We start from the raw sequence: 23,261 nt of genomic DNA on the forward strand, positions 1-23,261 counted from the left end.
ACTCCAGAGACTTGAAGCACATAAAGCTAGGCTGACGTGCCAGTGCAGTGCTGGGGGAGTGCTGCACTGTCGGAGGTGCCGTCTTTCGGATGAGACGTTAAACCCCGAGGCCCCGTCTGCTCTCTCAGGTGGACGTAAAAGATCCCATGGCACTATCTTGAAGAAGAACAGGGGAGTTATCCCCGGTGTCCTGGGCTAATATTTATCCCTCAACCAACATAACAAAAACAGATGATCCGGTCATTATCACATTGCTGTTTGTGGGAGCTTGCTGTGCGCAAATTGGCTGCCGTGTTTCCCACATTACAACAGTGACTGCACTTCAAAATTACTTCAGTGGCTGTAAAGCGCTTTGAGATGTCCGGTGGCCGTGAAAAGCGCTGTAGAAATGTAAGTCATTCTTTCTACTCCAGAGACTTGAGCACAATAAATCTAGGCTGACACTCCAGTACAGTACTAAGGGAGTGCTGTGTTGTCTTTCGGATGAAATGTTAAACTGAGGCCCCATCTGCCCTCTCAGGTGGATGTAAAAAATCCCATGGCACTGTCTTGAAGAAGAGCAGGGGAGTTATCCCTGGTGTCCTGGCCAATATTTATCCCTCAACCAATATCACTAAAACTGATTACGTATCTGGTCATGATCACATTGCTGTTTGTGGGAACTTGCTGTGCTCATATTGGCTGCCGTGTTTTCTACATTACAACAGTGACTACACTTCAAAAGGTACTTCAATGGCTGTAAAGCGCTTTGGGACGTCCGGTGGTCATGAAAGGCGCTATATAAATGCAAGACTTTCTACTGCTCCGATCCTGGTTGGCATTTCTGAATTTAGTACCTTTTTTTCCCTCTGCATCTCCCTTTCTCTCTCTCTCTCTCTCTCCATTAGTTACAGGGGTAAATTAATATGGTTAAAAACAACAACTTTTATTTACCGTCAAAGTGATTTCATCCAGTCAGCCACACTACAATTATCAAAGCGAATGAGAAGTCACAGATATTAAGTAATCTGCCTTACAATGAATTCCATGATCCCCTGTGAGGCTAGATGCACAAAATACTGAACAAAGTAATATCAACTAGCCAACCTCTCATGTTGCACACGTGAATTTGAGACCAAGTGTAATCTTCCAATGACGTGGGCGTTAGAAGACAGAGTACACGACGTGCGGACTTCACTCCTTATTCAAATGGTGATACAGCCCTTCCAGGATCTCCCTTTTTATATTAACCCTTACTCTACTGTTCTTGACATTGCGTCCGCATAAATAAAAGTAATTCAACTGTTCCTCTACTACCCAGAACGTAAAGAGGAATGGAGAATGCCACTTGTTGCATATCCGACACTGTACGCACTGGCCTGGAGTTTCCACTCGATTGCGCTGGTTTTCTCGGTGGGATTCAGCCAAAAACGGCATCACCGGCTCAAAAGATTGCGGAGTTTTAAGCGCAACTTACGTTCGGCGCAACACGAGATTTTTTTTAAAAGAATTTTTTTTTAAAGCATCGGTTTTCTTTAACGTTTTAAAACGCTGCCTGATTGTGCTGGTGCGCGGCAGATTTCGCGTCCGGTGATATGCAAATCAGTTTGAGTGGAAACCCGAGGAAGGTAAACACTTTTCAAAAAACGGGCGCAACTTTGGGCGCAGTTTGCTTCCCGTTTTGCCAACTTCCGCCCAAAGCAGAAACTCTACCCCACAGTGCCCAAGATCTTGCTACAAATACCGATGTCACCGATACTTACTGAGCAAGGCAAATGTCCTCCCATTATTGCCTTGTATGGATTTTACCCAATGTTTCTACAAAATGGAGGTGACATTAATGACATCGACTGATTGCATGACCCTTGTGACATGAATCTTGTCATTCATGGGAAATGACTTATGAAATAATATTGGGCAGCCTGCTGGTGGCGCTGTCCAGGGAGAGTATAAATACTCGAGCATGGACCCAGCTTGCTCAGGACATTCATTAACAGGAACTAGTGAAGGACACAACTAGATCTCCATGTTGTAAAACAGTTGATTAAAGCCTTGTTTAGTACTCAGACCAAGTGCCTAGTAGTTTTCTTACGTCACCTTGTATAAAACCAGAGGGATGCAGAAAGCACCAACAACAACTTGCATTTATATAGCGCCTTTAACATAGTAAAAACATCCCAAGGCGCTTCACAGGAGCGTTATCAAACAAAAATTGACACCGAGCCACTTTAAGGAGATATAAAATTCTGACAGGGCTAGACAGACTGGATGCAGGGAGGATGGTTTCCCTGGCTGGGGGGGTCTAGAACGAGGGGTCACAGTCTCAGGATACGGGGTAGGACATTTAGGACATCATTCTTCATCATCAATCATCAGCCAAGGCATTGATGGAGGAGAGCTCTATTGTGAACGGGGTATCGCTGGGAAAGGCCTGTCAGTCACTTTGGCCTACTTGGAAAGTTGACGGTTCTCCAGATCGGAGAAGCGGGTGATGCACGTAGCTGGAAATTCCAGCCAGTGTTAGTCATTCCTTCTCAGCTTCCAGACCAGAGCATGAAGACAAGGACAGCGGTGAAAAGAAACCAGATCCTGGAAAAGTAAATCATCCTGGTGAGACAGCCATGGGAGGCTTGAATGCCAGAATGACGAAGCTCAGCATCAGAGCCATCCAGGGCAGTGAGGAACAAAGAGCGATATTATAGTTGTTAACGCCTATTGGTACCATTGAAGAACACAGCAATGATGATATCAACTTGCAGTTATTTGTTTACTGGAGGTAGAAACATGACTGACTCACTCCGCCTCTATGGTGCTTGAATGGACTAAACGTTTAATTCAAACTATTATTGGGTAGTCAGTCCGATGCTTCTTAAAGCTCAGAGACCGTCCACCGCACAGAGCTAACACTGGTAATAATGGCACAAAGATATCCTTTGGCTGCTTTTTCTAATGCAGTCGTGCTCTGCTCCCGCTGCCGGCTCCCAACACGCGGGGTCCTGGGCAGCTGGCGGTAACACCAACGCGAACTTGCCAAATCGCTAAGGGGACACACAGAGAAAAGACACAGGTTTTCCTGGCTGTCGAGCCTTAGCAAATCCACTGAGTTTACTGTGGGGTCTTGCTACCAACCGCGTGGGCCCCACTTGTCAGGAACCGTGGCACTAGCGCAGCATTAAGATCAATGCAAAAGCAACTGCAAAGTAACAAAGCAAGTCTTTAAAAGCGCTGTCAGACAAAACCAAACTGCAACCATGCATAACCCTTCTAGGGTGCTTGACTCAGTATGAGAAGTGGGAAATTTTGAGTCACTGGTAAGAGTTTAGTACGATATAGTGCAACTTACTCCCAACAGTCTGGAGTGCCCAGTCCAAATGCTGTGCGTTGTAACATAGTGCTTACAAACTTACTTGGGATTTCATAGAAGTCTGAAATACTTGATGCATGTTCAGATTAAAAGTCGTGATACCAAATTAATTCAATGGCTGGGGTACTAGAACGAGGGGTCACAATCTCAGGATATGGGGTAGGACATTTAGGACTGAGATGAGGAGAAATTTCTTCACTCAGGAGGGTGGTGAACCTGTGGAATTCTCTACCACAGAAGGCTGTGGAGGCCAAGTCACTGAATATATTTAAGAAGGAGATAGATAGATTTCTTGACGCAAAAGGCATCAAGAGGTATGGGGAGAGAGCGGGAAGATGGTATTAAGATGGAGGATCAGCCATGATCATATTGAATGGGGGAGCAGGCTTGAAGGGCCGAATGGCCGACTCCTGCTCCTATTTCTCTATGTTTCTATGTTTGGCCACTGCTATGTGCTGTCACATACCTCCACCACCAGCGCACCGTGGCTGCAGTGCGTACCATCTACAAGATGCACTGCAGCAACTCGCCCAGGTTCCCCTCCATGTCACGCACACCATCCTGACTTGGAAATATATCGCTGTTCCTTTATCATCGCTGGGTCAAAATTCTGGAAACTCCCTACGTCTCTCCCGATTCTTGTTTCCACTGAAGTCAATGGGAGAGAGATGTACAACGGGCTGCCGATTCGTTATCACCCGTTTTACACGATCGCACAAAGTCAAAAGTACCCCCGTTGTGTCTTGTTTGGAAACAAGCACAAAGGAGGTCATTTTGTCTTTGAGCGATAGTGTAAAACGGGCAATATCGGAATGGTCGCCCATTATACATCACTCCCGATTATCGTTTCCATTCACTTCAATACAACGCTGTATCGCAAAGGTCCACAGAAAACTGTTTCATCCAGAAGTCCTGCTGACAATCCAGTCGTGTAAGAGATGCATTTTATGCAGGGGTATTTCAACCTCTGATGACTGAGCCTATCTTTACTGTTTTCTAAATGTTGTACTGATGATTGAGCAGATTATTTTAAACCAATATCTGACGTAAGCTTTCAGATGATTGCTTTCTGCCAGGTAAGAAATTGTGATGGGGGCAAGTGATTCAGCTGCAGATTTAGATTGCAAAATGTATCTGCTGTGTGTAATTGCTTCTGTTTATCATTCTACCTGCAAATAAACCTGTTAGCTTTAGCTTATACTTGTTGGCCTGCTGATGTGATATCTTCTGCCGTTCCAAGGAGACAGCAGCATGTGCAGGGAATCCCATGTTTTTTAAAATTCATTCCTGGGATGTGGGAGTCGCTGGCAAGGCCAGCATTTATTGCCCATCCCTAATTGCCCTCGAGAAGGTGGTGGTGAGCCGCCTTCTTGAACCGCTGCAGTCCGTGTGGTGAAGGTGCTCCCACAGTGCTGTTAGGGAGGGAGTTCCGGGATTTTGACCCAGCGACGATGAAAGATCGGCGATATACTTCTAAGTCAGAATGGTGTGTGTGACTTGGAGGAGAACTTGGAGGTGGTGGTGTTCCCATGCACCTGCTGCCCTTGTCCTTCTAGGTGGAAGAGGTCGTGGGTTTGGGAGGGGCTGCCGAAGAAGCCTTGTGACTTCCAGTTGCTGATATCACAATTAGCGGGTAATTGTTAACCCTGTTACATGCTATTCCACTCACAACACATATAGGGCCAATATTTATCCCTCAATCAACATCACTATCTGGTCATTATCACATGCTTGTGGGAGCTTGCTGTGCGCAAACTGGCTGCTGCGTTTCCTACATTACAACAGTGATTGCACTTCATTGGCTGTAAAGCGCTTTGTGACGTCCGGTGGTCGTGAAAGACGCTACATAAATGCAAGTCTTTCTTTCTTGGGCATAGGTTTCTGTTCACAGGAGCTTCAGGTAAACTATCTCTATGCTCAAGACCAATGTGTTTGGAGAAGGCCTGAACCTTACAATGGTTTCTGGGTGAATTCATATATTATAAATCTGGACTTAAGAATGCTTAGAAACTCCCTATCTCTGTAATCTCCTCCAGCCCTGCAACCCTCTGAGCTCTCTGCACTCTTCAAATTCTGGCCTCTTGCACATCCCCGATTTTAATCACTCCGCTATTAGCGGTCATACTTCAGCTGCCTAGGCTCCAAGCTCTGGAATTCCCTCCCAAAGCCTCTCTATCTCTCTTTCCTCCTTTAAGACGCTCCTTACAACCTACCTCTTTGACCAAGCTTTTGGTCACCTGCCCTAATATCTCCTTACGTGGCTCATTGGCAAATTTTGTTCATTAACGCTCCTGTGAAGCGCCTTGGGACGTTTTTACAATGTTAAAGGCCCTGGCGGGGGAGTCCAGAACCAGGGGTCACAGTCTAAAGATAAGGGGTAAGCCATTTAGGACAGAGATGAGGAGGAATTTCTTCACCCAGAGAGTGGTGAACCTGTGGAATTCTCTACCACAGAAGGCAGTTGAGGCCAATTCATTAAATATATTCAAGAAGAAGTTAGATATATGTCTTAAGGCTAAAGGGATCAAGGAATATGGGGAGAAGGCAGGGACAGGGTACTGAGTTTGGATGATCAGCCATGATCTCATTGAATGGCGGAGCAGGCTCGAAGGGCCGAATGGCCTACTCCTGCTCCTATCTTCTATGTTTCTATGTATAAATGCAGCACGGTCAGGAATTTAGTACATGCCTGTTAAGCACTCGTACCGAAACACCAATGTGAAAAGACACCCCAACATGTACAATGCACTAAAGATCTTGCATGCAGCCTGCAATTCCTGTCAAGTGTCACACTTACTTCCTGTAGCACATTCCCTGTCACGCTTTCCCTACTACATCGAGAGCAATGCCATGGGAGATCTGCCAATTGTGCAGAAAATGCTCCAAACTGCACTGGTGAAGGTGGCTGGTCACGCGGCCCTGTTAATACACTTAACAGCAATCTTTATCATTCTCTCGTAGTGCTTCACACATTAATTATGTTGATCACTAAAACCTGAGTACAGTTATCAGAAAGGAAGGAAGTGCATTGCATTGATCTTTTCCAGTGAGATTCTCAAGACATTACTGAGATAATTGGCTGCTGATAAATGCAGCAGGATGTGGTGGGCGTGTTTGAGGAAATAATAAGTTCTACATTTTTCACCCACAGAAAGTGCACAAAGCAACCAAAAAAAAGCGCAACTACCTCATTTTACTTTCAGAAGATATATAGCATTAGCAAAGTTATTTTACTAGTATTCAGCCAGCTTGGCCATCAACATTGCCTCTAAGCGGAAGCTTGTGGGCTGAAGCCTCGCTCCAAGGCAGACACTTCAGGACTAAGGGAGTGGTGCACTGTTGGAGAAATGAGCTTCCGACCACATAACCACGCCACAACTAGGACCGCCCATTTCCACCTCCGTAACATCACCCGTCTCCGCCCTTGCCTCAGCTCATCTGTTGCTGAAATCCTCATCCATGCCTTTATTACCTCTAGACTTGACTATTCCAACGCAATCCTGGCTGGCCTCCCACGTGCTATCCTACGTAAACTTGAGGTGATCCAAAACTCGGCTGCCCATGTCCTAACTCGCACCAAGTCCCGTTCACCCATCACCCCCTGTGCTCGCTGACCTACATTGGCTCCTGGTTAAGCAACACCTCAATTTTTAAACTTCTCATCCTTGTTTTCAAATCCCTCCATGGCCTCGCTCCTCCCTATCTCTGTAATCTCCTCCAGCCCCACAACCCCCCGGAGATATCTGCGCTCCTCTAATTCTGCCCCCTTGGGCATCCCTGATTATAATCGCTCAACCTTTGGTGGCCGTGCCTTCTGTTGCCTGGGCCCTAAGCTCTGGAATTCCCTGCCTAAACCTCTCCGCCTCGCTACCTCCCTTTCCTCCTTTAAAACGCTCCTTAAAACCTACCTCTTTACTTGTCCTAATATCTCCTTATGTGGCTCGGTGTAAAATCTTTTTTGATAACGCTCCTGTGAAGCGCCTTGGGACGTTTTATTATGTTAAAGGCGCTATATAAATACAAGTTGTTGTTGTGTTGTCTTTCTGATCAGAGGATGGAATCGAGGGCCTGTCTCCCCGATGACGCGGATGTTAATGATTCCTCGGCACCATTTAAAAAGATGAGGGGGTTCCCTGACGTCTTGGTCAACATTCTCCCCTCAGCCAACACCACCAAAAATAAATGTATTGGTCGCTCGCTCGTTTGTTCGTTCATTCACTACACTGCTGTTTGTGACATTACAGGAAACTTTGGTTTATCCAGAGGTTAACTGTCCGGAAGGCTCGATCCACCGGCAAAATTCAGGAGTCGGTTCAGTAAGTTTTTTTTCTTTTCGTTGCTTTTTTTTCACCAGTCAGGCTCTGCAAGGTCTAGCTAAAGCTGTTACTTAGCTACAGAGACGCTTGCAAGCTGCGGCCGACTGTTTTGAAGCTGTTGCTAAGCAACAGGGTTTGTTAATTCACACGGAGCTTAAAAGCTCCGTATGTTTTAACATTAGCGCTGGTTTCTACGGCAGTTTTGATGGTACGGCACCAGCTCGGTCCCGTCGGTGCCAGATACCAGAAAGTTTCCTGTAATCCATTGTATGCAAAGTGCTTCAGGATATCCTGTGCGCTGTGATATACTGCTATATAAGTGAAAGTGTATCCTCCTTTTTAGTAGCAAATCAAACTAGCCTCGAGGTTACATTATTAAACAACAAAAAAACAAGTTCCTAAGCAAGGTCCCCTCTAAGCTGCTCGCGTGCGAGACCGTGCATCAACCGGGACGGTACTGTGCAGGCCGCTCAGAAGCTGTTCCCTCTAAGGTGCCGCGCATGCTTAAGGTCTCAGCGATGAATTTGAAGGTATTGTTTTTCACTTCCCTCCCCTGCCTTTCTGAAGGCTCATGTTGCAGATAGTTCCATCGTATGATGTGGGAAAATGTGAGGTTATCCACTTTGGCAGGAAGAATAAAAAAAAGCAAATTATTATTTAAATGGAGAGAGACTACAGAATGCTGAGGTACAGAGGGATCTGGGGTGTCCTCGTACATGAAACGCAAAAAGTTAGCATGCAGGTGCAGCAAGTAATTAGGAAGGCAAATGGAATGTTGGCCTTTATTGCAAGGGGGATGGAGTATAAAAGTAGGGAAGTCTTGCTACAACTGTGCAGGGTGTTGGTGAGACCACACCTGGAGTACTGCGTACAGTTTTGGTCTCCTTATTTAAGGAGGGATATACTTGCATTGGAGGCAGTTCAGAGAAGGTTCACGAGGTTGATTCCAGAGATGAGGGGGTTGTCTTATGACGAAAGGTTGAGCAGGTTGGGCCTATATTCATTGGAGTTAAGAAGAATGAGAGGTGATCTTATTGAAACATATAAGATTCTGAGGGGACTTGACAGGGTAGATGCAGAGAGGATGTTTCCCCTCGTGGGGGAACCTAGAACTAGGGGGGCATAGTTTCAGAATAAGAGCTCGCCCATTTAAAACTGAGATGAGGAGGAATTTCTTCTCTCAGAGGGTCGTGAATCTTTGGAATTCTCTTCCCCGGAGAGCCGTGGAGGCTGGGTCACTGAATATATTCAAGGCGGAGATAGACAGATTTTTGAACGATAAGGGAGTCTAGGGTTATGGGGAGCGGGCAGGGAAGTTGAGTTGAGGCCAAGATCAGATCAGCCATGATCTTATTGAATGGCGGAGCAGGCTCGAGGGGCCGAATGGCCGACTCCTGCTCCTATTTCTTATGTTCTTATGTTTCACAGGTGACCAATCCTCTCTGGTGCCTTGTCCACTTCAAGTCTGAGCCTAGACTGTGAGAGACTCCAGCAATGTTCCCTCTAAGCTGCGCGCCTGTACGTCCCGCGCGGTAATCTGCAGGCCGCTCACTGGCTGTTCCACCGGAAATACCGCGCAGGCGCAGAAATTTTAATTTGAAATAAAGAGCAGCTTAGGGGGAACTTTGGTCTCTAGCCTGTTCTTATCCAATATCCACATATGGACTTTCTAGCAGGGACCAGTGGATAGTGATCAGGAGCGGGGAACCTGCCAATATTCCTGCCCTTCTTGGGGGTGCCGAGACCAATTGTAGCATCCCACTGCTATGCCAACACAAACTAGACACTGAACCATACATCCTCTTAGTTTGCATGGGCCCAGTGCCACTTCATGCAGTGTATCTACACAATGTGTCATGGGGGAGCCGTTTGGAGGAATGTCACAATAACATGCATTTTGCCGCCATTGTATCATCCATATTATCGAAACTACATCGGGTCATGTTGAAAGAAAGCTCAATTGCATTCATTGAGCTAAAACCTATCGCATCGCTCCTAGCCTAAAGCTTTGCACGTGTCCAGAGGCGGCAATGCTCAATAGTGAGAGAGCAGGCATGACTTGCGAGAAAGTGGTCCTGGTTGGTTTTTTGGGCGCATAATCAGTGATGTGCACGGAGCACGGGCCCCAAACCAGGAGGCCCGAGGCCCAATACTGGGCTGGCCTCGGGCCTCACGTTATTTGGATGTTGCCTGACCTGCTGAGTATTTGCAACATTTGCTGCTTTCCTTCCCTCTGTTTCTGCACCTGACTTGACTCTGATTCGCCCTATCTCCTTCTCCATCGTTCCTCTGTTTCTTTCTCAGTCCTGAAATCTCAGTGGTAAGGAGAGTGACTGCTGGTCCAGTTGCTCACTGAGGTCCCTGATGCCCCGTTGCCCTCACTGTGCCGCATCAGCAAGTTACGCCGCAAAAACTAAATTTACCTTTAACAAATCCATACTGGCTGCCCCTTATTAATCCATGCTTCTCCAAGTGAGAATTAATTTTGTCCTTGACAATGGTCTCTAGTCGTTCACCCACCACTGACATTAGACTGATTGGCCTGTAGTTACCAGGTTTATCCCTCTCCCCTTTTTTTAAACAGGGTGTAACATTTGCAATCCTCCAGTCCTCTGGCACCACTCCCATATATCTGAGGGAGATTGAAAGATTGTGGTCGGAGCTTCTGCTATCTCCACCCTCGCTTCCCTCAGCAATCTAGGATGCATCGCATCTGGACCGGGTGACGGCGGCATAGTGGCACGGTGGCATAGTGGTTAGCACTGTTGCCTCACAGCGCCAGGGACCCGGGTTCATATCTGGCCTCGGGCGACTGTCTGTGTAGAGTTTGCACATTCTCCCTGTGTCTGCCTGGGTTTTCTCCGGGTGCTCCGGTTTCCTCCCACAGTCCAAAGATGTGCGGGTTAGGTTGATTTGGCTATGATAAATTGACCCTTAGTGTTAGGGGATTAAATACGCGGGGTTATGGGGATAGGGTGGGATATGTGTCGGTGCAGGCTCGATGGGCCGAAAATGGCCTCTATCTGCACTGTAGATTCTGTGATTCTGTGAAAAATCATTTGAGCTGAAGAGTGAGGGAAAAAGTCGAAAGCCTAGAAATTGGTCTCGGGCGGTGGCGCAATATGGCCGATCCGATACCGCCCATTATTCGCCGCGCCTGATATTCAGTTGCAACAGGCGCTGTGTATAACAGGCGTCTTTTAAATCCTATCGCCGAACCTGTCGTTCCCATTTCATTTGCGAAGGTGGTGGAGGATTCTCTGTGGGCTCTAACCAGGGCACTGCAGATGAGCTTCCGCTTTGAAAGAACAAAATAATCCCGCACTCCGGTAGGCTATGAAAGATCAGGTTACTTTCACTTTGACCATCGCGCATTTCAGATTTTACAAAGCGCAGCATAAAACCCAACTAGAGCACAGCACGTTGCGGTAATCAGGAACTAAGTGCTTTCCTCAATTTGCGGAACCCCCTCCATGTAGTTTCATTGCAGTACAAACACTTTCAACCAAAACCCCCACCCCCCCGCTTCCAGGATTCTTTGTATGATCCCAGTAGCCAGAACAAAGCAGTCTGAGTCTGGTATTTTTTTTGTGTGTTCTGGCACATTGCCACCTTTCGAATTGGGGGTTTCCTAAATTGGCGGATTGCCGTTCGAGTGTGCAATTTTTAGAGTGAATCGGCCCCACTGGTGGGTGTGCGCGCGTGGGCCACGGGCTGCTCACCTGGGTTGGGTTGTAGAGTTCCTGTAGCGGGCTCCTCGATCCTTTCCTGCAGCAGATGTCCACCCCAAATGGCGTCCGGCGCATCACTGCAACACAAAAGGGAACAGATGGGAGTTTAAAACAAGCAGTCCCTCTGTAATTAATTATTGGCAGCACTCTCGCCTCGGAGTCAGAAGCTGGTGGTTTCAAGCCCCACTCCAGAGACTTGAGCACAAATTCTAGGCTGACGCTCCAGTGCATTAACTGAGGGAGTGCTGCACTGTCGGAGGTGCCGTCTTTCGGATGAGGCGTTAAACCGAGGCCCCCGTCTGCTCTCTCAGGTGGACGTAAAAGATCCCATGGCACTTTTTTGAAGAAGAGCAGGGGAATTCTCCCCAGCGTCTTGGCCAATGTTCATCCCTCAATCAACATCACTAAAACAGATTATCTGGTTATCATCACGGGAGCTTGCTGTGCGCAAGTTGGCTCCCGTGTTTGCTACATTACCACAGTGACTACACTTTAAAAGTACTTCATTGGCTGTAAAGCTTTGGGATGTCCTGAGGCCATGAGAGGCGCTGTAGAAACACAAGTCTTCCTTTTTCTTTACAATCACTGAAATGTATAAATGTATTTGTAGTATGGCAAGAGATTTGTAGTAGCGTTCAAATACCCAAGTGCAGATTGGTGAGCCAATGGGTACTTTCAGAGGTTGCTCAGTTTTAATCTGAGTTGCCGCCAGCAAATGATCGAGGCGGACACGGATTTACTAAGCGGTCCATAGTTTGAGACCGCTGCCTGCAGTCACATTGTATGTCGTCACTCATAGGCGTAGCGAGTGACCCCCATCTGCCATGCGATGTTCTGAAATGGTTCAACGCCGACCGTTATTTCCACTCTGGGTTGTAGCCTAGGAGACCTATTGTGGGGTCAGCCATCAGGTATGTGTTTAGGACATCAGCATCGTCCCAGAACTCTTCCAGCCATGCGGATAATGTAGATTTTCTTTGGGCTAAGTTGAGAGGGTAACAACAACAACTTGCATTTATATAGCGCCTTTAACATAGTAAAACGTCCCAAGGCGCTTCACAGAAGCGTAATCAGACAACATTTGACACCGAGCTACATAAGGAGATATTAGGGCAGATGTTTGGTCGCAGAGGTAGATTTTAAGTAACGGCTTAAAAGAAGAAAGAGAGGTACAGAGGTTTAGGGAGGGAATTCCAGAGCTTAGGGCCCAGGCAGCTGAAGGCACGGCCGCCAATGGTGGAGTGATTAAAATCAGGGATGCTCAAGAGGGCAGAATTGGAGGAGCGCCGTGGGTTGTAAGGCTGGAGGAGGTTACAGAGATAGGGAGGGACGAGGCTGTGGTTATTTAGGGTGCATTGATACTACATGTGCCTGTTGGTGTGAAGCAGATTTGCTTTGCACCAGCAAGAACATAAGAAATAGGAGCAGGAGTCGGCCATTCGGCCCCTCGAGCCTGCTCCACGATTCAATAAGATCATGGCTGATCTTCGACCTCAACTCCACTTTCCCGCACTATCCCTATATTCACAGAATTCACAGAAACCCCACAGTGCAGATAGAGGCCATTTCGGCCCATCGAGCCTGCACCGACACATATCCCACCCGATCCCTGTAACCCCTACACCAACACATATCCCACCCTATCCCCGTAACCCCACGTATTTAATCCCCCTAACACTAAGGGTCAATTTATCATAGCCAATCAACCTAACCCGCACATCTTTGGACTGTGGGAGGAAACCGGAGCACCCGGAGGAAACCCACACAAACACGGGGAGAATGTGCAAACTCCACACAGACAGTCGCCCGAGGCCGGATTCGAACCCGGATCCCTGGCGCTGTGAGGCAACAGTGCTAACCACTATGCCACCGTGCTTGAGGGAATCTCCTGATTCCCTTAATATTCAAAAATCTATCGATCTCTGTCTTGAATATACTCAACGACTGAGCCTCCACAACCCTCTGGGGTTGGGAATTCCAAAGATTCACAACCCTCTGAGTGAAGAAATTTCTCTTCATCTCAGTCCTAAATGACCGACCCCTTATTCTGAGACTGTGATCCCTGGTTCTAGACTCCCCAGCCAGGGGAAACATGCATCTAATCTGTGAAGCCCCTTAAAAAATTTTATACATTTCAATGGGATCACCTCTCATTCTTCTCAACTCTAGGGAATATAGGCCTAGTCTACTCAATCTCTCCTCATAGGACAATCCCCTCATCCCAGGAATCATTCTGGTGAGCTTTGTTGCACTTTATGGCAAGTATATCCTTCCTTAGGTAAGGTGACCAAAACTGTAATGCTGCAATGCTCCATCTCACCCTCAGTAAGCTCCCCACTGGAATGGAGCTAATTTACAGAACAAACAGGAAACTGTTCAACCTCTGTCGCCTCCAGTCCAGATCCAAGGTCGTCCCATCCTCTGTCGTCGAATTACAGTATGCAGACGATGCTTGCGTCTGCGCTCACTCGGAGGTCGAACTCCAAACCATCGTCAACACCTTCACCGAAGCGTACGAGAGCATGGGCCTTACACGAAACATCCGTAAGACAAAGGTCCTCTACCAACCTGCCCCCGCCACACAGTGCTGCCCCCCGATTATTAAAATCCATGACAAGGCCTTGGACAACGTGGACCACTTTCCATACCTCGGGACCCTACTGTCAACAAGGGCAGACGTCGACGACGAAGTCCAACACCGCCTTCAGTGTGCCAGTGCAGCCTTCGGTCGCCTGAGGAAGAGAGTGTTTGAAGACCAGGACCTCAAACCCGGCACTAAGCTCATGGTCTGCAGGGCAGCAGTGATATCCACCCTGCTGTATGCCTCAGAGACATGGACCATGTACAGCAGGCACATAAGAACATAAGAACATAAGAAATAGGAGCAGGAGTAGGCCAATCAGCCCCTCGAGCCTGCTCCACCATTCAATAAGATCATGGCTGATCTGATCCTAACTGTCAATCTCTATCACAGAACTATCTCCTGAAACTAACAGAATTAGACACACGAAATAGGAGCAGGATCAGGCTACATGGCCCCTGAGCCCACTCCGCTACCCACAGGGCCATAACCGATCCGAACCTAGACTCATGTCCAAATTCCTGCCCGCTCCCCGTAACCCTTAATTCCCTTTACTTCTAGGAAACTGTCTATTTCTGTTTTAAATTTATGTAATGATGTAGCTTCTACAGCTTTTTGGGGCAGCATATTCCATGGACCTACCACCCTCTGAGTGAAGTAGTTCCTCCTCATCTCAGTTTTGAAAGAGCAGCCCCTTATTCTAAGACTATGCCCCCTAGTTCTAGTTTCACCCATCATCGGGAACATCCTCCCCGCATCCACCCGATCCAACCCCTTCACAATCTTATATGTTTCAATAAGATCGCCTCTCATTCTTCTGAACTCCAATGAGTAGAGTCCCAATCTACTCAACCTCTCCTCATATGTCCATCCCCTCATCCCCGGGATTAAACGAGTGAACCTTCTTTGTACTGACTCGAGAGCAAGTATGTCTTTTCTTAAGTATGGACACCAGAACTGTATGCAGTATTCCAGGTGCGGTCTCACCAATACCTTGTACAACTGAAGCAATACATGCCTATTTTTATATTCTATCCCCCTAGCAATGAAAGCCAACATTCCATTGGCCTTCTTAATCACTTGCTGCACCTGCATACTAACCTTTTGAGTTTCATGCACCAGGACCCCCAGATCCCTTTGTACTTCAGTACTTTCCAGTTTCTTGCCATTAAGATAATAACTTGCTCTACGATTTTTCCTGCCAAAGTGCATAACCTCACATTTTCCAGTATTGTATTCCATCTGCCAAATCTCTGCAGGTTTTTTATATCCTCCTCACTCACTACTTTCCCTCCCATCTTAGTATCATCTGCAAACTTTGATATGTTACACTCGGTCCCCTCCTCCAAATTGTTAATATAGATTGTAAAGAGTTGGGGACCCAGCACTGACCCCTGCGGAACACCACTAGTTACTGACTGCCAGTCTGAGAATGAACCATTTATCCCAACTCTCTGCCTTCTGTTAGATAGCCAATCCTCTATCCATGCCAGAATATTACCCCCAATCCCGTAATTTTTTATCTTAAGCAATAATCTTTTGTGTGGCACCTTGTCAAATGCCTTTTGGAAGTCTAAATACACTACGTCCACTGGTTCCCCTTTATCCACCCTATATGTTACTTCCTCAAAGAACTCCAGCAAATTTGTCAAACATGACTTCCCCTTCATAAAACCATGCTGACTTTGTCCTATTAAATTATGATTATCCAAATGTCCTCTTACTGTCTCCTTAATAATGGACTCCAAAATTTTACCTACCACAGATGTTAGGCTAACCGGTCTATAGTTTCCAGCCTTCTGTCTACTGCCCTTTTTAAATAAGGGTGTTACATTAGCAGTTTTCCAGTCTGCCGGGACCTTTGCTGAGTCCAGGGAGTTTTGGAAAATTATTACCAATGCATCCACAATCCCTACCGCCACTTCTCTCAAGACCCTAGGATGTAAGCCATCAGGTCCAGGTGATTTATCCGCCTTGAGTCCCATTATTTTACCGAGTACCACTTCCTTAGTGATTTTGATCGTGTTTATCTCCTCCCCCCCTATAGCCCCCTGTTTGTCCAGTGTTGGGATATTCTTAGTGTCCTCTACTGTAAAGACTGATACAAAATATTCATTCAGTGTTTTTGCCATCTCCATATTTCCCACCATTAATTTCCCGGTCTCATCCTCTAAGGGACCAACATTTACTTTAGCCACCCTTTTTCTTTTTATATAACTATAAAAACTCTTACTATCTGTTTTTATATTTTTTGCTAATTTACTTTCATAATCTATCTTCCCTTTCTTATTCAATCTTTTTGTTATTTTTTTCTGTCTTTTAAAGTTTTCCCAATCCTCTATCCTCCCACTAGATTTGGCTACCTTATATGCACTTGTTTTTAGTCGAATACTATCCTTAATTTCTTTACTTAGCCACGGATGGCTGTCTTTACTTTTACACCCTTTTCTTCTCAGTGGAATATTTTTTTTTTGGAAGTTGTAAAATAATTCCTTAAATGTACACCACTGATCATGTATCGTCTTACCCTTTAATCTATTTTCCTAATCCACTCTACTCAATTCCGCTCTCATACCTTCATAGTCTCCTTTATTCAAGCTTAGCACGCTTGTTTGAGATCCAACCTTCTCACCCTCTAATTGAATATGGAATTCAACCATGTTATGGTCACTCATTCCAAGGGGATCCTTTACTAGGACATTTTTAATTAATCCTGTCTCGTTACACAGGACCAGACCTGAGGTTGCTTGCCCCCTGGTCGGTTCAGTTACATACTGCTCAAGAAACCCATCCCTAATACACTCAATGAACTCATCCTCAAGGCAGCCCTGCCCAATTTGATTTGTCCAATTAATATGATAGTTAAAATCCCCCATAATTATAGATGTTCCCTTATTACAAGCCTCAACTATTTCCTGATTGATACTCCGTCCAACCGAGTTGCAACTGTTCGGAGGCCTATAGACTACGCCCACTAGTGTTTTTTTCCCCTTATTATTCCTTATCTCCACCCAAACTGTTTCATTATCCTGATCTTTTGACCCAATATCATTTCTCTGTATTACAGTGATTCCTCAAAGCACTGGAGAGGTACCACCAATGCTGCCTCCGCAAGATTCTGCAAATCCATTGGCAGGATAGGCGCACCAACGTCAGTGTTCTTGCTCAGGCCAACATCCCCAGCATCGAAGCTCTGACCACACTCAATCAGCTCCGGTGGACAGGTCACACTGTCCACATGCCCGATAAGAGACTCCCAAAACAAGCGCTCTACTCAGAGCTCTGGCACGGCAAGAGAGCCTCAGGTGGGCAAAGGAAATGCTTCAAGGACACCCTCAAAGCCTCTTTGAAAAAGTGTAACATCCCCACCGACACCTGGGACTCCCTGGCCCAAGACCGCACAAAGTGGAGAAGAAGCATCTGGGAAGGCGCCGAACACCTCGAGTCTCTTCGCCGGGAGCAAGCGGAAGCCAAGCGCAGGCAGCGCAAGGAGCGCACGTCAACCCAAGCACCCCACCCACCCGCCGCTTCAACCACCGTCTGCCCCACCTGTGACAGAGACTGTAGGTCCCGCATTGGACTCATCAGTCACCTGAGAACTCATTTTTAATGTGGAAGCAAGTCATCCTCGGTTCCGAGGGACTGCCTAAGAAGAAGAAGAAGAAACAGTACTCCAGGTGTGTTCTCACCAAAGCCCTACATAATTGTAGTAAGACTTTATCAGATTGCCCTGAAGCCTGCTAATGTTATACTGCTATTGATTTCTCTTTATATTGTAGAAATGTTAACCTTTAGCCTTTGCCTGTTAAGCAGGGACGTTTCAGTCAATTTCTAGTACCACTGGGCTGTTGAACCAGGGCTGATCTAAAAGCAATGGTTAGTTTAGGCACTTCAGTAAACCTAATTATAAGGCAAGCCAGTGTATACTGACATTTAATCAGTTGATAACAAGTCTAGGAAAAACAATTAGTTCTGCAAAAGAAACCTACCTGAGGATACATCAGGAAGCAGAGGGTAATGGTTGATGGGTGTTTTTGTGACTGGAAGGCTGTTTCCTGTGGGGTTCCGCAGGGCTCAGTACTGGGTCCCTTGCTTTTTGTGGTATACAGGTATATCAATTGTCTAGACTTGAATATAGGGGGTATGATTAAGAAGTTTGCAGATGATACTAAAATCGGCTGTTTGGTTGATACTGAAGAAGGAAGCTGTAGACTGCAGGAAGATATCAATAAATTGGTCAGGTGGGCAGAACAGTAGCAAATGGAATTCAATCCGGAGAAGTGTGAGGTAATGCATTTGGGGAGGGCTAACAAGGAAAGGAAATACACATTAAATGGTAGGACACTGAGTCGTGTAGAGGAACAAAGGGACCTTGGAGTGCATGTCCACAGATCCCTGAAGGTAGCAGGCCAGGTAGATAAGGTGGTTAAGAAGGCATACGGAATGCTTGCCTTTATTAGCCGAGGCATAGAATACAAGAGCAGGGGGGTTATGCTTCAACTGTATAAAACACTAGTTAGGCCTCAGCTAGAGTACTGCGTGCAGTTCTGGTCACCACATTACAGGAAAGATGTGATTGCACTGGAGAGGGTACAGAGGAGATTTACAAGGATGTTGCTGGGAGTAGAGAATCTTAGCTATGAGGAAAGACTGGATAGGCTGGGTCTGTTTTCCTTGGAACAGAGGAGGCTGAGGGGAGACCTTATTGAGGTGTATAAAATTATGAGGGGCCTAGATAAAGTGGATAGAAAGGACCTATTTCCCTTAGCAGAGGGGCCAAAAACCAGGGGGCACAGATTTAAAGTAATTGGTGGAAGGTTTAGAGGGAATTTGAGGGGAAATTTCTTCACCCAGAGGGTTGTGGGGGTCTGGAACTCACTGCCTGAAAGGGTGGTAGAGGCAGGAACTGTAACCACATTTAAAAAGTACTTGATGTGCACTTGGGATGCTGTAACCTGCAGGGCTACGGACCAAGAGCTGGGAAGTGGGATTAGGCTGGATAGCTCTTTGTTGGCCAGTGCGGACATGATGGGCCAAAATGGCCTCCTTCCGTGCTGTAACTTTCTATGATTCTATGATTCATCCATTTTAGAAGCAGGAGATTGGCACGACATAAGAGTGAATCAAAGACGGAAGACGTATAATTAAAAGTTTCACTTGGTGGAATAGCAATTACATGTAACAAAAGTTAAACTATCGATAAGATAACAAAGTAGGGGAGTTCTACCGGTCTATGGAAAAAGAACTCATTAATACTAAAGTTATTGCTAAGGGACAAGCTCATTAAAATTCACCTGAAAAGGAGATGTATATTAACTTTTAAATAGTTATGTAATGCAGAATTGTGTGGATTGTCACGTGGAAGGAGTAAGAGAAACATATACAAATCGTCTGTGTGTTTGGATTTGTAAACGTTTAAGAGACTGAGCTCAGAGCTGTAACATGTTTGAATCCCCAACCACCCATCATTAGCTCTGGTAGCAAGTACGACCTTTTAAGTGTAAGTTTACGCGTGTACTGTATCTATCTATCTTCTATCTATCTATCTATCTATCTATCTATCTATCTATCTATATCTATATATCTATATCTATATATCTATATCTATATTATATTATATTATTTATTTATTTATATATATATAAATAAATCGGTACTTCTGTCCTTCTGTCTGTCTGTCATCGCCTGTGCGTCTGTCGGGCTATGCGCTCGAAAGTTACAGGGCGTACCTACGCGCGCGTTACCTCCAAAGAAAGCTTACGCTTCCGAGACGGTTTTAAGCGTATTTACTTTTCGGTCGGACGAAAATTGTTCGCGCCTTATGCAAAAAACCTTCAAAATTAAACTCATTATCTGCTAGCATTGATTGACTGACGTCAAGGTTCCACCAATCCTGTTCCGTCACGATTGACCAATCCTACAGTACGGTCCCCTGATGGTTGGCCAATCGGTGTGTGTGTGGGCCGGACTATTCGTTTTCATCTCGGGGATGTGGCAGCCATTGTTTCACTACCAGCTCTGTTCAGCTTCCAGCTCAAATGACTTCAGCTTCCAGCTAAAACTACTTTGAAAGTTAGTATCTCTTTTAAAAATAACATAAGATTTACCAAAAACGTTTTATAAGTACTTTCACTTTCATTTTGCAAGCTTTTAAAAGGTAGACAGACAGGGACACAGACAGGGCCCTAGACAGGGACACAGACAGGGCCCTAAAGCCTGGCACTCGATTTAAAATGTTGCCCAGCACCAGATTCACAAAGGGACACAGACAGGGCCCCAAAGCCTGGCACTCGATTTAAACCGCCTGCCCCAAAACAGCCCTGGCAACGCCGGGCTCTCCAGCTAGTGCTTAATAAATCTGGGACTCAAGATGCTTCAGCAATCTCAGTGTTTCTGATGGATCTGATAATTCCACTCCCTTGTGCCAAGCCAGTTTCTCTCAGAATGTCAACACCACTGATTGATTTTTTTTTTTCAAACAACAAATAAGAGATAAAGGAATATGGCAGGTAATTAGAAATAGTTCTTTGATTTTCAGTCTTTTAATGGCTCCACCATTGGCGGCCATGCCTTCAGCTCCCCCCACCAAACCTCTATTCAGTGTTTAGAACCTTACTGATTGAAAAGTGAATTATAAATAAGATCACTTATCCTCTAGTACTGATCTGGTGTAAATGCCACCTGAATTCAGCATGATGGGCGGGAGTCTTAACACACGATTTACACTACACAAGTTTAGTGTTGGTACGAAGCCAAAAGATCTTTGCACCAACACCCAACTTGTAATCTAACCGCACCCTGCAAGCATCTTAACATCACCATCCACTTTGAAACAACAACTTGCATTTATATAGCGCCTTTTAACGTAGTAAAACGTCCCAAGGCGCTTCACAGGGGGCGTAATCAGACATAACTTGACACCGAGCCACGTAAGGAGATATTGGAACAGATGACCAAAAGCTTGGTCAAAGAGGTAGGTGTGGAGTGTCTGAAAGGAGGAGAGAGGGGCGGTGAGGCAGAGAGGTTTGGTGGAGGGGAGCTGAAGGCACAGCCGCCAATGGTGGAGCCATTAAAAGACTGAAAATCAAAGAACTATTTCTAATTACCTGCCATATTCCTTTATCTCTTATTTGTTGTTTTTTTTAAAAATCAATCAGTGGTGTTGACATTCTGAGAGAAACTGGCTTGGCACAAGGGAGTGGAATTATCAGATCCATCGGAAACACAAAGCATCTTGAGTTAATGACTGCAACTCTGTTGAATCTGTTCCCTCAAACTCTCTGACTCAGTAATCCCTTTAAACCTTTTTCCTGACGGTGTTGCCACCGAAATCCCTGTCTGAACATGACTGTTCATATTTTTTTTTAAATCACGAGAAGTGCAAATAAAAACACATGTCAATACAGGTAGACTATCCTTTATCCGAAAACCTCGGGACCAGCCGAGTTTCGGATAAAGGAGAATTTCGGATTTCGGAAGGTGGGTCGGCGGGGGTCCGCGGGGGGGGGGTCGGCGGGGGGTCGTGCGCACGACTTACGCTGACGCTCAGTGTAAGTCAGTCGGGGTCGGCGGGGGTCGGGGCCGGCGGGGTACGTGGGGGGGGGTTGTCGGGGCTGGCGGGGTCCGCGGGGGGTTCGGCGGTTGTCGGGGCTAGCGGGGTCGGCGGTTGTCGGGGCCGGCGGGGTCCGCGGGGGGGTCGGCGGTTGTCGGGGCCGGCGGGGTCCACGGGGGGTTCGGCGGTTGTCGGGGCTGGCGGGGTCCGCGGGGGGGGTCGGCGGTTGTCGGGGTCGGTGGCTGGCGGGGTCGGCGGTTGTCGGGGCTGGCGAGGTCCGCGGGGGGTTCGGCGGTTGTCGGGGTCGGCGGTTGTCGGGGCTGGCGGGGGGGTCGGCGGGGGGTCGTGCGCACGACTTACCCTTTATCCGAACTTCCGCAACCGGAACCCTCTAAAAACTGAAGGTTTTTTCGTTCAGCGTAAGTCGTACGCACGACTTACGCTGAACGAAAAAACCTTCGGTTTTTAGAGGGTTTCGGTTTTCGGAAGTCCGGATAAAGGGTAGTCTACCTGTACATCATAATCCTGTAACTTGTTTTTAAAGAGTCCCATATGTCAAGATTGGCTCCTCGATGACCTGCGCCATCCTACGATAATGCTGGTCTTCCTCGGAAGCATTACAAATAGTTTAAGAAGAAGATTCAGGGTATGGTTATCAGACCACTTGGAAAATTGGTTAACTAAATCGAAGAGCTGTAGAAGTTTCATTGCATTTGGTTTCTGAAGTGGGGGAGGGGAGGTGGAGGGCACTGTGAGCCTCCTGTTCAGTCACTAGCACAACCACGCTACATATAACACTGTTGAGTGATATGCTTGAGACCACAAAGAAAGCAAACAATTTGCAATGCTCAGAACTGCGTTTGCAAAACAATTGGCTATTCTATAAAATGGATTAGCGTTAGTTAATTAAGAACCGAGAAATATATTAAAGACTGTTCTGCTTAGAGAAGGTTAAGGGGAGATTTAATAGCAGTGTTCAAAGTGATGAGGGGTGTTGATAGAGTAAGTAAGGAGGAACTGTTTCCACTGGCGGGTAGGTTCGGTAACCAGAGGGTACAGATTTAAGGCAATTGGCAAAAGAACCAGAGGGGGAGATGAGTAGAATTTTTTTACGCAGCGAGTTGTTGTGATCTGGAATGCGCTGCCTGAAAGGGCGGTGGAAGCAGATTCAATAGTAACTTTCAAAAGGGAATTGGATAAAGACTTGAAAATAAAAGTTTGCAGGGCTGTGGGGAAAGGGCAGGGGGGAGTGGGACTAATTGGATAGCTCTACCAAAGAGCCGGCACAGGCACGATGGGCCAAATGGCCTCTTTCTGAGCTGTATGATTCTATGAAACTGTATCCATAAATTGGATATTCTTCATAAGAATGCTAGTACTTATTCAGACAAGTAGCACCATTGCTGCCTCTCGGACTTTGAAAGTAATGGATTGAGCAGACTGCATTTGCTTAGCGTCCCCTCTGACTGTAACTTGATCCCCATTAACCCAGCATTACAGTGACAGACTCAATAGGCTAAATATTGTCTTCATCATTCGCGAGAGAGAGCCTGGAGAGAGCTGAGGAGTGATTGCTTCATTCTGCAAGGTTAAGGACCAGATTCCTAAGTATTGTCTTTGCAAACAAACCCCTAGCGTTAAAAGGAAACATTCAATTTTTAAAAAAATCAGTCGCACTCATTTCCTGTAATGTTGCAAGATGCTATAACAGTGACTACATCTGAAAATCTTTAGGGAA

General features: G+C 46.3%; 1 protein-coding gene across 1 annotated transcript in view; it reads right to left on the reverse strand.

Moving 5' to 3' along the window:
* chst11 (carbohydrate (chondroitin 4) sulfotransferase 11) overlaps positions 1–23,261 on the reverse strand; it is a 266,622-nt gene that overhangs the window by 158,065 nt on the left and 85,296 nt on the right. Inside the window, exon 2 of the mRNA XM_086009447.1 lies at positions 11,382–11,467. Within this exon, the coding sequence (XP_085865573.1) occupies positions 11,382–11,467 (86 nt within the window). The remainder of the gene's footprint in view (positions 1–11,381; positions 11,468–23,261) is intronic.

Source organism: Somniosus microcephalus, chromosome 16 (assembly GCF_052327205.1).
Source record: "Somniosus microcephalus isolate GS21.2 chromosome 16, FLI_Smic_1.0, whole genome shotgun sequence".
NCBI classification, from domain to species: domain Eukaryota; kingdom Metazoa; phylum Chordata; class Chondrichthyes; order Squaliformes; family Somniosidae; genus Somniosus; species Somniosus microcephalus.